This window comes from Caloenas nicobarica, chromosome 6, assembly GCF_036013445.1.
Source record: "Caloenas nicobarica isolate bCalNic1 chromosome 6, bCalNic1.hap1, whole genome shotgun sequence".
In the NCBI taxonomy this organism is placed as follows: domain Eukaryota; kingdom Metazoa; phylum Chordata; class Aves; order Columbiformes; family Columbidae; genus Caloenas; species Caloenas nicobarica.
This window is the reverse complement of record NC_088250.1, coordinates 19,564,579-19,580,672: the sequence shown is the minus strand read 5'-3', so window position 1 is coordinate 19,580,672 and position 16,094 is coordinate 19,564,579. Positions and strand designations below refer to the sequence as shown.

Genomic DNA, 16,094 nt, shown 5'->3' with positions numbered 1-16,094 from the left:
AGAGCCCTGGATGGTTAAAGATTAAAGAACCTAAGGACTGATGTAGTATGCTTTTGTTTCTTATTCAGTAAAGGTAGATTGTACTTACCTTTCTTTACCAAAGCAAGCTTTTTCTGAATAGAGTATTAAGAATTAGATTTAACATCCTGCAATGCTTAGCAGAGCCTCGTGTAGTCAACCAACTCGGTATTGTAAACAACCATCAATCTAAAAAAGATGTAGTTAAGTTTGTCCTTATCTGTTTTACAGCACTACAGTAAACCAACAGAATAACTTAATATCCAGCAACAAGTAACTTGACTTACAACTCATTCAGCTCTGCAAAACAATCTTTTTCTCTTTGGCAGAGCCCACAGGACATAGAAAGAAAAGCTCTAGTTTGTCCTTCTGCACTGATCCTGTGATTGTTCCTGGTAGGAAGTCACCAAAGCATGCTGCAGCCTCTTTCTGGTGCTGCACTCTGACTTCCTCTAGAATAAAACCTGGATATGCAAAATCCAGCACACAGCTTGTTCCTCTCTAACACAGCACTGAGACTTAGCCAGTCTGAATGAATCCTGCAGCATGCGCGGGAATTTAGTCCACAGTGTAGGCTGGGACTTGGCTAGTTTCACTTTCTTATTCTATTCTGAGCAGCAGCACTAGAATGCACAAGAAAAATACTCTATTTAAAGTCTGAGTACTTTTTTAAAAAAAATAGTTTTACTGTGCTTGGCAGGCTTATTTCCAATAAGGAAACACACATCTTCATTCTAAATTTCTCTCAAGAGCTGTACAAATAATAATTGTGAATAAAAGAATAATGCTAGCCTTCTTTTGCTCTCCAAGATATAGATAATCTTTCAGGTAGTTTATTAGTAAATAAATACAGCATCACCAGAACAAAACTAATTTTATAGTCTTAATGCTTCAAGGATCAGAAAGAGAAAAAGAAGTAATGGTAATTCCATTTAATTATTTTATTTTCCTCTTATACTGATTAGCCTTTCATTTAAACAACATATTTAAATCCTTTAGTCTTTCAAGCTTATAATTTATGAGACTAGAAAAAATATGTAATAATCCACATTACACCATCTTATCTAGAAAAAGGCAAAAAAATCCATTTTCCTCTGCTACCACATTAGCTTTATACTTTTGTGTTTAATATTGTTTACACATAGGTACCAGTTACTGAAATGCTGCTAAGAAAGTTCATAACTACTCATTTCACTACTTATTAACTGAAGGTTTTATAAAGTATCAAAAGACCCATAAAAGTCATAGGTAAACAGTCAGAAAATACCAACAGCAAAAATATGATTTTTATGTTTAATGTGTCATAAAATAAATGTGTAATATAATGTGCTCATACTATCTGTTAGAATGAGAAAGAAAAAGTAATGGGAACTATTACAAGTCTGACAATTTCTCACGGATTTAACACTACATACAAGCAAATGTTGAATGTTTAGGCTATAACTGGGCTGACCTAATACACAATAGTGTGCCTATGTCTACTCACACGTAAAACATGAGTATCCTTCACAGAAATAGTTCAAAGGCAACCTGTCTCCATTATATGGAAATGACCTACCTCATTCTCTTCCCCAAACATATGTTGATTTCCATATCGCCATTCAATGGCCTTTGCCCTTTTCATGTTGGGCACACATGTCTCCTCACTTTTTTATGATCTATTAAGATCTCTCAAATCCTGCTCTGTAAGGGTTTTAGCTCAATAGAGCCACTCTTTTAATAGATGCATTTGTCAGTCCACGGAGAAGTTCAGGGTGGCCACGCACGTGGATATAAAGCCACTGTACAGACTTCATGAAATGCCTGTTATTGACATGTTGCTCTTACAGCTGCCTATATCAGGCACCACCAGATGAATCATGAGGAGGGAGGGGCAACAAGAGGGTGAGGCTTTCAAGAAGCTATCTGGCAGCTATCAAAATTACTAGTATTAAAGCATGAAAAAACCCTATATGGTAAAGAGTTGAAGATGATCTGTAACCTCAACTCATCCTCAACCTGTCATAACAAGCTTGACTGTTTTACCCTTTCTAAAAGTCTGCTAACTAGTAGGACATTTCTTGGGCTCCTTTTCCTACTAAGAAGAGTAACAAGCTTTCACTGTATCCTTAAGCAAACAAGCACTGTTGTAGCAACTCGAAGTTGTATCAGTGATATACGAGCAGCAACATCTACAGCCCACTTGTTTACTGATCTTTATAGCTCAGTCCTAACAAACCAGAGCTTGTTTGCTGTCCCTTAGACATCCATGAAAAATATTAATACTTATAGGGTAGAGATAAAGCACAGTTCTTTTTTTTTTTTGTCAATTGATTCTCAGGCAGCAGTTATTTGGAAGCTGCTCTTTTAAGTAAAGGCTGGACGGTTGCGATGCAGAGGTTCTGTGTCAAGAGAAAGGGACAAGGATCTGAGGAAGTCCAGCTTTAGCACCACTCAGCCCAGAAGGAGAGGACAGGGAGCACGAGCGGGAAACAAAAGAAAGAGACAGGAACAGCGCAAAGAGAGTCAATGGTACAAGGCACGGGAAGAATTAAAATCAAATTATATGTCCACCTGAAGAAAGGTCAAGTACCACCGAAGAGTGGAAGCAACAATCGCTGTTCAGCCTGTCTTTTGATTCTTTAACAAGCCTTGTATAATTTCCAGTGGATAAAATAAAGAGATCTTTCTGAGTTGAAACTCTCATCCCTGAAGAATGATAAATAAAAATGTAAGAACCGTCTTGTGCAATTTCTTTAGAGAAAATTAAAACAACATTAAGTCAAATGTGGAAGGAAACAAGAGAAACATATATAGAAGATAAAACACCCTTAAAAAGCGGTCTAAACCATGCTGAGGGATGGAACCTGGGTTGAAAAAAAAAACCCAACGTCCCTCATCGAAGTAAAACTGGAAAGGGCAGAAACATCCCTGTAAGAACTGGTATATGTTGTAGGCATATACCTACATTTACCTGCATGTCAACATGTCAAATGTGATCAACTGGACACATGCCATTAGTGTTCAGTATTGCTAAAGAACTACCAAACGTTTATCTGTGCCAGTCTATTGTGGACTGCTTTTTGCTGCACTTTTCAGAAAGTCACTTTTGCCCCATTTAGTCCTGGAGCAAAAGCATCAGCAAAATGAGCAGAGGTGGACAGATAATGAGTCACGAGCTCCTAAACATTTAAAAATCACATACCTAATGAAGAAGATTGGCCACTGCCTCATCCAACTTGTTGTTTTATGAAAGAGTTAGGGCTCTAATGCATGAATTTAATACCATGTGTTTACCAAGCTACAGTAAACTATCTGCGCATTCTTAGGTCATTACAAATGTAAGATAAAATGCACTTGCTTCAACTCTTTCATTAACGTATGAGCTAATACATTCTATCTTGTATTTGCCATAGGGTTAAAAACATGTTCAACACCAGTCACTGTGGTTCAGCTGGCACAAAGCTGCTTGTAAAGATAAATTAATTCTGTTGCACATTTCAGACCTCTGCCAACGAACCCACTCAATTCAGAGAAATACATCTGCCCAAATCTAAAGTTTAGAGAACGAAAGAATGTTTCAGGGAAAAAGTATTACCTGAGGCTGCTTTAAATGTTACTTTAAAAGACAATTCCAATCTGATGAAACATATTTAATTGTGTCCCATTTAAGGAATGTCTACATATTTTTGCTTGAGATGGACAACTGTTAATAGCTTGTTTTTAATCAGCAGAAGTTCAGAACCTGTCTAAATGAAGACAATACAATGTCCCTGACATTAGTAGAAACAAGAAAGCTGCAATATTAATGAATAAGACATGGCAACAAGGAGGCATTTTTAACCAGATTGTATGTAACTTCATTTATTAATTATTAATCTAATTATGTGAATTAATCCCTATATAATTGCATGCGAAACTAGAATTTTGAATAGAAGTTTGTGTGAAACGGCTCATTTTCCTTGTGCCTTCAACTCAGGTGCTAAAGGCTCACTAAATCATCCACAAGGGCAAGAAAGAGGACCTGAGGCCTCAACTTGATCTTTGGGAAGGCAATGGAGCAAATAACCTTGAAAATAACCTTGAGGGGAAAAAAAAACTAGAATAACCTTCAAATAACCTTGGGGGGGTTAGCAGGGAAGAAGGTGACCAGAAGTAGTCAGCTTAGATTTAAGGAGGGGAAATTATGCTTAATTAACTACACTGACAACCTTCTATGATAAGATGACTGGCTTGGTAGACGGGGTTAGACAGAGAACATTATTTATCACTAATTTAGTCAGGCTTTTGACTCTGTCCCCCATAACGCAATAACTTTTTTTTTCCCCCGTAAGGGTCCTCAAACACTGGAATAGGCTGCCCAGAAAGGCTGTTGAGTCTCTATCCTTGGAGATATTAAAAACCCACTGGACACAGTCCTGAGCAATCTGCTCTTGTGGACCCTGCTTTGAGCATTAGAGTGGGGCGAGAAAACTCCAGAGACCCTTACCAGCCTCAACTGGTCTATGAAATCTTACGCTTCTTACTAATGTTTAAATATCAGAGAGAGAACTTTCTGGTTTATGCTGTCTTTAAATATGGAAATGTTTGAAAACATATATGTTTTACTTTCTCTAAAACTGTAAAGAGAAGTAAACTAAATTCTTTAAAACATCCCTAAAGCACCTGTAACAGAACTTCTACACTTGGTTCTGATCCAGCACTATGAAGACATAACTGGAATGCGAAAATCAAAGAACATTTTAAAATATGAGCTTCTGGACAGTAGCAAGGGAAACACACTGTTAGGCACTACATTCTACCTGGAACTTCTCTGCTTTGCAAAAGTATAAAATGGAGAGCGGCAAGACAATCCCAAGCAGACTTTTCTATGGTGGCTGAACACATTTTGGGCCATCTGTTCATGTCCAGAAACTTAGCATCAGGAAGCTGTATTATCACCCATAAAGGAGAAAATAGATATCAGAATAACTTTGAGCTTCCTCAAAACCATCGCATAGGCCAGAGAAGTTTGGATAACTCTGACACATGGCATTCATCCATATTTTTGCCTGCAGAGAATAAGAAATTTAAAATGGTTTCATATTTCTCTATTCTATCAGCACTATTACTATTTCCACCTAACTGAAGTTAAGCTAGTTGCACCCCAAATGGTTAAGGTAACGTTCTGAGGCATAAACAAACTGGAATTCCAGATTTTCATTAAGTTCTGTGAAGCACTGATACTCAATTCTAAAGCTCAAGATATGCCAAAGCAGTCTTATAACACTCCAACTTTCATTTGTAAAATATACAAATGCTTTGTTTACAGCAGAGAAACAATACTCATCTTCCCCACATTGCTAATTATTAACCTCTCCAAATGCTTTCCACATATTGTTGGTAAGCAACAACACAAATAAATCACTCCCTCCCCCCTTTATTTTTTTAAGACTAAAGAGCCAGTGCAGCCTGCAGCGCACTAGATAGAACCACACACCACAACTGAGGCAGTCGTCTCTGACAGCTCCTGTTCTTTGGCAGCTCTCAGTTCAATTCACCCACCTTCCAGTCCTCCCACCCCACGCTCCCATCACTCATGCACCAAATCCTCACCTGTCCCAGCCATGCCCAGCACAACGACAAGTATGGCCCTTGGGAGCATGATAGTACAAGAGAGCATCTTTACCTTTCCGTTGTGATAAAGAGAACGCAAACAACTGGTTAACATTGAAATTTTGTAGCTTCTTAAACAATCACCTGATCATGTGACAACCATACAACTAACCATCGAGATTTGGTTGCACCTAAATTTCAGAATCTGTTTCCTCTTTTGTTTTTTCCCCTATAAATGGCTCTGCCACCTTCTGCTTTGCTTCTCCTTTTCACCTAATGCTAAAATCTTTGCAGATGTTTAAACTGGAATGAAACTAGAGTATTTATAACTAAACGAAAAAGAATCCTAAATATGGAAGTTTAAAGTCAAATTACTACGTGAGGCCCAAACTAAAACATCTCAGACTTTAAATTCCCAAGAGAGGGAAAGATATCCAGAGACATGAAAACATATGAGCTGTCATTCTAGGTCAGGCAGTAGCACATACCATCCCAGCAAGGCTTTTTCATACACACCAGCAGGCAGCAATATTCAAGGGGAAGTTTCCATGGCAAGCATTTCAACCAACCATGGATGCGGCAGTATGGCAACCAAGGAAAACATTCTCAGGTAAGCAAGCCACAAACTTGAGGCCATCTACATTAAAACCAAACACCAGCAGGCAAAACACAAAGCACTGGTGTCAGATGATTGTAGGCAGAATAAATCATGGTGTGAAAGCCTAAGCTGAAAGACTGCAACCTCCATCAACACACAAAGACGAGATGAGCAGTAATGTTTGCTAGTATTTTGTCATCCAAAAGTAAATATAGCTCTAACCAGAATCCTGGGCCAACTTGAAAACCTCGTGGGCTGGAGACAGTTCATTGACAGAAAGCAAGAGAGAAGAGGGTTGAGTTTAGTTCTGTCAACTGTCTCCTTCACTTGCTTTCCGCAACAAGCAGTTGCCGCGTTCGTTAGTCTTTTTATTCCCAGTAATCCTTTCAGCGGCATACAAGTGGCGTCCACTCAAACAGCAGGCTTGGATTCGGATACCAACATAGTTGGAAAGGACCTCTGAAGGTCATTTGGTCCCACCCCAGAGCTCAAACCAGGACCAACTAGATCACTACAAGCACAATCACATTTGCTCCAGCTCTTTCCCAAATCCCACACATGCAATATTCCCTACATTCCTATGGGAGTTTTGTTGTTGCTGTTGCTTTTAAATCATACTCCGTGTCTCTTGGGGAGCAGCTGCAGCATACCGTTTCAGCCAGAAAGCAGTGTGCAGTAACTGGCTACCCTAGCGTACTGTCTCCAGCCCTGCCAGTTCCTACCAAACGAATGTCAGTAAAGCATTAACAAAACAACCCCCAAAACACAGCATTGCTATCCTTACACACACAAGTTCTCCAAAAGCTTTTAAAAGGAAATGCCTAGTTTAACTTCTACTATCCATTTATAGGGCTTGAGAGTTCTACCAGACATTCAGCAGTCAGAACTGCAGTCTAGGTACAGAAGATATTTGGAAAGGATTGCCTTCTCATCGCTACCTTGGGCACCATCACTCATACACAGATATCAAACTGATTCATCTATACTCCTGGGAAAGGGATGAGCATCACAAACCCCAGGAAGACAATATGTCTGTGTCCATGCATATGGATTTCACTTTCCACATGAGTTATGAGGTATCTGCAATTTAAGCCTTTTTAGCTCCTTCCTTCTTCTACTCCTCAATAAGATACAATCAAGGGACCAGGAAAAAAAAATATCTATATTGCACTGAATCCTTTTCGGCATTCTGTTTTTCATAAGGAATATATTTCAGGGACTTTAGAATCATGGCATCATAGAATAATTCCGGTTGGAAGAGACCCTCCAACCATAACCTAACTCTAGCACTTAGTCCCTGTCCTCCCTTTATTGAGGTCATCAGTTAACTCCAGTGTCTCGTTTAGCTACTGTAGGCATCCCCTCCAATTTATATTTAGTTTCCACCCAAAATACTCTCAATCATTCAGGAGCTATATTGTAGGAGTGTAAAAATTACCAGAATGCTATAATTTAACTCACAGCAGATATTTAGGAGGGGCCTATCTGCATGTGTTAAAAGTAGTGAGTTTATATTCATATTTAGTTTTAACTAAGATTTTGGCTTCTCTTGAATTGCTTCCACCTTGGCCTGAAAAGCACCCTGTACATAAACATAACGACAGATAAATTTAACCAGAATAAAGAAGTATTAGTTCAAAATGGGTAAAGTGGTTTTGAAATATCAGGAACCATTTCTCCTGTACTAGCACTCTAGTACCCCGACAGACACAACACTGTCCATGCTAAGCAATCGACCCATCCTCAAGATGCACAATTCCAGCTTTAAAATGAGAACAACCGTAAGGTGGATATAGGAAAGTAAGCTACCATTTAAACATAATTCATTTTTCAATGTGTATGTTTATGTAAGAGCAAGATACAACATTCCACTTTTCCGCACTGTATGCATATGGTGTTATGAAACAACTTTTAGAGGTATCAGACACTTAATGCTTACAACGATTTTTAAAAGTGTATTGCTTAACAAAATAAACAGGTTTAGCAGAAAGGACACTTGAACGGGGGGAAGGATCTTAATATATTTTCAAGCTCTGTCATTAGTCTACAACCTGCTGCATGACCTCAGACAACTATTTTGCTGTAGCTTCCCTTTAAGTAAACTGAAACATACAGCTGAAAAGTATTTTGAAGAGTAGCACTGGACTATTTAGTAAAATTAACATTATCATTTTGACATTTGTCAAAAGCTTGCCAAAGCCACTTCTTCCATTGGTACATTTTGCATTTTTTTCCTATTTGCATAATCCTAAAAACATACAAGGTTGTTGTACAGCAAGTTTAAAAAACAAGACTGGCTTTAAAAGCAAAAAAGGAGCTTAACTTCCTTGTTTTAAACGCCCTTTTTGTAAAAACAAAACAAAACAAAAAAATCAGAGATAATATATGTGATTTCCCAAAGACTAAGGCCAAAAAATACTTCATCATGCTATTTTAAAAGGTATCTCAGAACTCCCTTTTAATATACCGATATTTTTAGGTATCAGTTATTTAGAAACGGTCCATCTCTTAACTTTATAAACATATGTCAACAAGAGAGTTTAGCTAGACCAATTAAGGAACATGCGAGTTTCCATTAGGCTTTTGTTATGGAGACGGTTAAACTAGCTCAAATGAGAATACATTTCTAGCCCGCAAGATCCACCTCATCACACAAGGTCCCAAGGTCATGAAGGCTCCTTTCAGAGCCGGCAGCGTACAAGAGATAAGGACACGAATGCAGTTTGCAAAACGAGGGGCTGCCCGATTACCGCACCTAGAAAAAACCAGCGTCGATACAGGAAGCCGCGTTCCACCACCGCGTTCGCTCCTAAACAGCCATTTTACTTCTAACTACATCCTCTCCTCCAGCCAGCCTTCATTTTGTGCTCTGCCGGGCTGCGCGGCTCCAGGCCCTCCGCTCCGGAGCGGGGCCGGGGCTGCGCTCAGGTGCAGGTGAGCTGCCCGCCGGCCTCGCCGGGTGCCGGGCGAGCCGCTCCGGTGCCAGGGCCGGGGGAAGGAGGTTTCCCGCCTCCCCCCGTTTTTGAAAGTAAATGAAGGCGCCGCTCCCAATGGCGGGGGAGGGGGGAGCTTGGCTCCCTCCTCCTCCCGGGAGCCCGGCTCCTCCTGGAGAGGCAGGGGAGCCCGGGGACCCCTCTCCTGGCAGGTCGGCCCTGCTATCGTCCCTCCCCCCGGGCGGGCAGTGCCGTGTGTCCCGTCCCTCCCCCCGGGCGGGCTGGCTGGCTGTGCTGTCTCTCCCCCCGGCAGGCCGTGCGAGAGCGGCGGGGCGGGCACTCACCGCTCCGGCAGAGTGAGAGGCAGCGGCGGCGGCGGCGGCCTCATCCTCCTCCGGCGACGGCGGGCCGATCTTGCTGCAGGTGGCCGCCAGCAGAGCGAGCGGTGACGGCTGCGCGTCCTACCCACAATGGGCGGGTTCAGGGAGAGAAAGTGGGTGGCGGTTAGTGCGGGACAGCGACCGGGCTCCTCGCAGACGCGCACACAGGAAGCGGCGGCGGCGGCACCGGCTCCCGCACCCGCTCACAACGTGTCACCCGGGGGAGGGGGGGAAGGGGCCCGGCCGGGCCTGCGCTTACCTGGGGGGTGGCGGCCCCGGCGGAGGCCGAGGCGGCGCCGTTGCCGTGCTGGAGATACTCGCTGTGGCTGCTGCTGTCCACGTCTAAGGCAGCCATTTCCTCTTGTTTCACGGGCTTCTCGGGAGCTGCGGGCACAGCGGGGAGGGGGAGGGGAGAGTCACTGACGGGAGCGATCACCCCCCTCCCTCCCTCTCCCTCCCTCCCTCTCCCCCCCCCTAACCCCAGCGCTCCCCCCGCCCTCCCGCACGGAGCCCTCCTCCTCCTCCTCCTCCTCCCCGTGCTGCTGCCCCTGCCCCTCTTCTCCCTCCTCCCCCTGCTCCTCCTGCTGCTGCTCTCAGTGCCGCTCTCGCCTCGCTCGCACACGGACGCTCCGGGGCCGGAGCGGGGACGCGCAGGGCCGGAGCAGGAGCAGGGAGCCCCGCGGGGCGGCTCGGTCGGTGCGTACGTACCGGTCATGGTGTGAGTGCGAGCGGCCGGCTGGCTGGCTGGGCGGGAGGCAGGCAGGCTGGCTGGCTGGCTCGCACACAGGCCCTGCTGGCGGGGGCTAGGCGGCTGCCGCCGGGGACATGCTTATTGTGCTCACGGGCTGAAGCGGCGGCGGCGGCCCGAGCCTACTCCGGGGTTTTTTTTCCTATTTTGATTGACGGTGCGGGAAAGCCGAAAGGTGGGGCTTGCAGCGGGAGAGGGGGCCCGGCCGACACCGCCGCCCGCCCGCCCGCCTGCCAGCCCGGAACTCCCGCCTACGCGCGGGCGCGCGTGCTCATTGGCTGCGCCTCGCCGTCGCCGCCGTTCGCACTGGCCGCCCGGCCTGCCAGTCACGCGCCGGGGGGCGGGGGGGGGCGCCCCATGCCGAGGCGGCTTCCTGTTTGCCAGGGCTTGTGCGAGGAACAATGAGCGGGACCCGCCGGGAGCCCGCGGCCTGCTCCGGCCCGGGCCCGCGCGGCCCCCGCGCCGCGGGGAGGCGGCCCTGCCGCCACGCTGACCCGCCGCGGAGACGCGGCCCGCGGGGCCTGGCCGCCCGCCCGCGCCGCAGGGGTCGGCGCAGAGGCACAGCTGCGCGGCCTCGCTGTCCTCCCCCCCCCCCCCGCCGCGCGGGGCGCCTGTGCCCGGGGGGCGCCGGGCTGGGGCCGCGCTCGTTTGAAATCGCCCCGGCGGGGGTGTCAGGCTGGCGGCAGCCGCGGCTCCGCGGTGGCGGCCGAGCTGCGCCCTGCCGGCAGCCAGCGCCGCGCTTTGTCCCCGCCGGCGCTAAGATGTCGGCGCGGCGTCCCCATGGGAGCCGGCCCGCCCGGGCAGGCCCTGCCTGGCTGGGCCCCGCGCCGCCGCCGGAGCCCGCGGGACAGGCCGCCCCCTCCGGCCGGACGGGGAGTCCGGGTCAGCGGCGGCCTCTGGCCGGCGACGGCGCGGGCCCGGGAGGTGCAGCTCCATGGGCGGCCCCGCGGGCCCTTGCTGAGCTTTCTGGCCGTGGCGGGGTCAAGTCAAAAAGCTCCTTTGCCTCATCTGTAAAATAAAAGCCACCGAGAACAAGGCTGCGCGGCACGTACTGCTGACAGGAGTGGCACCGTAACAGCGTGCTCTGCTCGGAGCCGCGGAGCCAGGCCTTAGCGCACATCCAGCCTTTGTGCCAGCAGATTGTCATTTAGTCACCTTAAGGGAATTAAGATGCCTTTTCAGCGTCAGTTTGCTGCTCTGCCCCTCACATTATGCAACACAAAGGACACTGGGAGCTCTCGGATTGCTGAGCTAAGGCAGGAAATATGTTCAAAGCGTTATATAAGTATACGATGATACAAAAATGATGATTAGTGGGGCCTGTTTCTCTGTTACACCATGTGGTTTGTGGAGGGTTCCTGTAAAGGGCAACAACTTCAGCTTGGCCTTTCCACACGTCAAATGTACGTGCAGGGTGACAGGACAGTGCGTAGGCTGGGACAGTGATTTAGACCCTTTGCTTGTAGACTCCTCTGATGAATGAGTTTTTCGTAGTTACCTTTCATGTGGTGTTTCAGGGGGTCTACAAATGAGGCTGAAAAGCATTGGACTGGAGAACCCAAACCCACTTTCCTGATAGAATATTTAATGTAATTATCACTGAGAATTACCTAGGAGATACAGTGAGGATAGTCTCATATGTCCATAGTTGTGCTGAGTATTTGAAACTACGGGCTACCCAAATAAACCCATGGACAAGTTAGTAACTAGGAAAAACAGAAGTATGGTCAGGATTATCAACTACTGCTCTGAGCAGAGAATAAACTGCTTTTTAGTCAGTCCAGCACTATGGCCTTGGCAGTAACTGCCCAAACTCAGCCTATAAGCTGCTGCAGAACAGGAAAAACTGCACTGACAAAATGTGAATTTAGTATCAGGAAGTTATGATGGAGGAAGACTGCAGTATCATCCCTGTCAGTGGAAGATTGCTGTTACTGTGTGATGTGTAGTCTTATATTAAGCTCATTTACTTTTGCCCGTATGTTGAGAGTGCCTTCAGGTGATTTCGAATGCTAAGTTGTATATTAATCCAAAAGCTGTTTGTCACAATTCATTTTTTTCCAGTACAGTAAAAAAGAAAACCACTTCTGTTTTTAAAATGCCTGCATTTATGTACATAGTCTCTTATGAGCCTAGTTTAGAGTCAGTTGTTGGCAAGTTAAATAACATAGCCATAAAGGAGAGGGAGCTTTTTTTGCAATTCATATTTTTTTATTTTAATAACAGAACACTCTGAGAAGCAAAAGTTGTAACTAGGAACAGAAGTCACATTTATTCTGACATCATAATATCATGGGTCAAATAATTTTTAACCAGTAAAAGCTAAAATACATAACCTTTAAAGATGAGTCAGTACATATCCATAAGCAAATTTTAGGAGAAAACCAAAAATGCAAGATTACCCGGTCCACAAGCCTATTATAGTGTCTAAAAAAAAAAAAAAAAAAAAGTGTTCTACAGCTGATATAAAATCTGCAATTTGTTTTACCATATTGTTGTTGGTGAAATGTACAATAGCCTGTCACTCTGGAACCAGAACTGTTACAGATGACTTTGGATTTCTGATAACCTAGGAAGTGGTTCTTTTAAAGATTGATCCGTAGGAGAAATAACTCCTGTTCATATGCTGGGAAAGTGGGAATGGCAGTAAAAAAAATGGCCCTTGCTAATTAGTAGGGTATTGCCAAACATTATCAATGGCTTTTTGCTTTAGGAAGACTATATTTCTAGGACTAAATACGAATTTTGGTCTTTCTTCTGCAATTGGGTGTACGTTGGGAGCTCTATGACTTCAGCGAGATGTTGGCAAGAGAGTAGTTTACCTGTATAGATCTGATTGCAGGCTTGGGACATAACTGCAATGCTTTAGGACAGAAGGATTTGAAATATCAATAATGGGTTTGGTTTTTTATATTAAGGAGTTTTTCAGTGCAATGAAACTCATATGTAAATAGGTGTCACTAGTTGAGGACCAACTTTTTCTAGTCCAGTACCTAAAATTAAGGAGAGACAGTGATGATAATATTAAATTCAGATAAAAAAGAAGCAATACATAATAGAATATTAATAGACTATTTAAGGTAAATTACAAGAAAACTGGAAAAAAGGTATGCTATTATGCAAAAGGAATCTAAAGAAGAGACTTGGAAATGTTAAAAAGAAAGTGGTAATAAAAAGAAACTGTATTTATTTACTACTTCCCAGTGAGGATATTAATCACATGAGAAGCAAAATTTAAAAAAATCAAGGAAATAAGACATTATTTGTAGCCTTTTGTTTATCAATATACTGGCATCAAGACATTCACTAGAAGAATCCTGTTTGCAGCAGGGAGATTGACGTATCCATACTGGGTGGAGGTTCTGTTAGGTGGTGGTCTGCTGAGTGAGCAGTGTGCGCCATCCCCGCCGAGACTCAGCTCCATGCCCAATTAGAGGAGCCATTGTTTCCTCTTTCTTGAGATTACCCACCAGATGTACTGTATCAATATGTGATCCGAATAAACTAACCATGACCAGTTTATTATTAAAGAGCCTCTCCTCTTTACACTCTTGTCGCCTGCTTCTAGGCTGCTCGTGGTAAACTGCAGGTCCTGGGATGAATTCTCAGTCCATTTGCTGAAAACACTGTGTTGTCATTTGAGCTGTGTAGATACAGAGAAAGCAACACTGGTCTATACGTAACGAGAATACCTCTGCCGGATACCGAAATGCAGCTGTTTCTGAACCGAGATGCAGCCTTTGCGGTAAGTAGTGGTAGAGTTCAGGAGAGGAAGTGATGCCTACCAGCTTCTGATGAAACTTCAGGGAAGGTCTCGAAAGATTAAATAAAATGCAAATTGGAAAGAACGCTCAAACTAACATCTACCCTCTAGTTTGGTTGTAATCTCAATGCCGCATTTGGCCCCTGTTACTTGTATCTCATTGGTTTAAGTCTAGGAGCTCGGTGTCTGTGAGAGCATCAGTTTGGTACAAGTTCCGAAGGAAGCGCATCACCTGACAGAACGTTCATCCAGCACAGTGCCAGCTATATGTGGAAATGTCTTTTCTATCTGTATACTCCTTTGAAACTTCTGAGTTATGTTATTTCTGCCTTTAGTAGTCCCCTTCTATTGGTGACCCTGCATTTATATAAAGGAATGTATTATTTAAGGGCCGTTGGTATGTGGTGCCATTCAGTTTTCATATCTGTGTTACTCAGTTCCTCTGTAAAGTGCTGGGCTTGCCATGCCGACACCTAGAACACAACTGGACGAGACTGGCAGGAACATGCTCTGCTGTGGTGTGTTCTGTACCACTGGGAAAAAGCTCAAGACTTGGTTTGCTTTACTTTTGAAAGGCTGGGTTTAAAATGACATTAAAGAATCAGTAGGGATTTAATTCAACAAGCTGCCTTAAAACATAGCCTTTACTGAAGCAAAAACAAGCAGAATTATCTGTAAAACTCATGCCCGAAAAAGTAACTAGGACACAAAACCCAACAATTCAGAGGAGGTATCCTTTTGAAATTGAGGTACTGTCTTTTGCTTTAGTCATCTGTTTAAAATTTCCGTAGAATCTGAAGGGCCATATGTTTTGGTTTCTAAGTGCCAAACATGTGCTTAGTACTACAAAACCCAAAATAATTACAAGGTTGTGAATCAGACCTATTAAACTTACTAGAATTCAACTTCATTCTGAATTTTGGCCTTCCTTTCCAATTTGTCTTAGCAAACAGGACCAAGACTATAGCTACTAGTCCTAGACATCGCACTCTTAATTCCTGCATCACTTATGGGCCCCTTTGCTTAAGAATATTGGGAGGTCTTTACGTAGGGTCACAGGCAGGACTGACAGGAGGTTCCCTTCTGAGCTTTCTTGAGTCAGCTGGTAGTAGCTGGAGATAGTTACGTGACTTGAGTTCATCTCTTTAGAAATCAAGAGAGAAACGAGTCCTTGCCTGGTGTAAAATCAGCAAGGAAGCAGCAGTGGTCAGAGAAAGGTGTTGCCTGGCGTCCCGCGTCATCCCCCAGCACGCATCTCCCGCGCCTGGATGAGTGGCTGCGAGAGCACAAATTTGGCAAGGCGGGAGCAGGCTTGAGCAGTAGGTGTGGTTTGACCAGAAGCTGAGCCAACCTAATAGCTCATTGACCTCACCGTAATTTAATCAACTTAGACAACTGCTACAAAACAAACCCTGCAAAAATACTGCTCCCCACATTGCAAGCTACATTGAGTCAAAAAAACAGTGGGGTACAGGGCTCCACGGGTGGGAGCAGGGGAGGAGAGGCAGGACTCCCTTCAGCGGCAGCAAGTTGATTAATTCAGAGTGTCAAGCTTGCTAGACTGGGCCAGAACTTGCTTTTGGCTACGTTTGTGTAAAGTGCCTGTCAATAGCCCAGGATTTCTGGCGTCTGGAGGAGTCCAAACAGTACTCAAGAGCATCTGAAATATCAAGGCATTTCTAAAGTTTGCTGCAACACTGTGATGGTATCCAAGTGTAACCATATAAAAGACAAATAATATTTACTGAAAGTGGAATTGGATTTTAGAAGAGCTTTTTTGTTTGTTTTAAATGGGAAAGCAATTCTAAAAATACCGGTTTCTGTCTGAAACAACTCCATTAAAGAGGGGTGAAAGAGAAACCTGTGGTGCCTGGATCCAACTGTTAGTAGGGGAGACATTTGATTCCCCTGATCCACTCACGTCTAGTGGAAGATTATGATGGGTTAAGGAGAGGCCTAGGGAATGGATGGACAGCAGAGCATTCACAGCAGGAACACACCAGCTCCAGACACTTCCTGCACTTCACGGGAGGTCTGGGACACACAACCCAGCCACAGTCAGAGGAAGAACCTGTGAATA

At 44.5% G+C, this 16,094-nt stretch overlaps 1 protein-coding gene across 3 annotated transcripts in view; it reads right to left on the bottom strand.

Moving 5' to 3' along the window:
* The window catches only part of SP3 (Sp3 transcription factor), a 35,186-nt gene extending 24,707 nt beyond the window's left edge, over positions 1–10,479 (bottom strand). For 2 of the 3 annotated variants that reach the window (XM_065638226.1, XM_065638227.1), the window contains exons 1-3: positions 10,212–10,479; positions 9,763–9,887; positions 9,468–9,584 (exon numbers count right to left, since the gene is read on the bottom strand). In XM_065638226.1, coding sequence (XP_065494298.1) covers positions 9,468–9,584; positions 9,763–9,887; positions 10,212–10,218 — 249 coding nt within the window. In that variant the 5' untranslated portion in view covers positions 10,219–10,479. Of the gene's footprint in view, positions 1–1,576; positions 1,776–9,467; positions 9,585–9,762; positions 9,888–10,211 lie in introns of those variants that run through there. The other variant, XM_065638228.1, reaches the window with a different exon arrangement.
* Between the last annotated feature and the right edge of the window lie 5,615 nt (positions 10,480–16,094).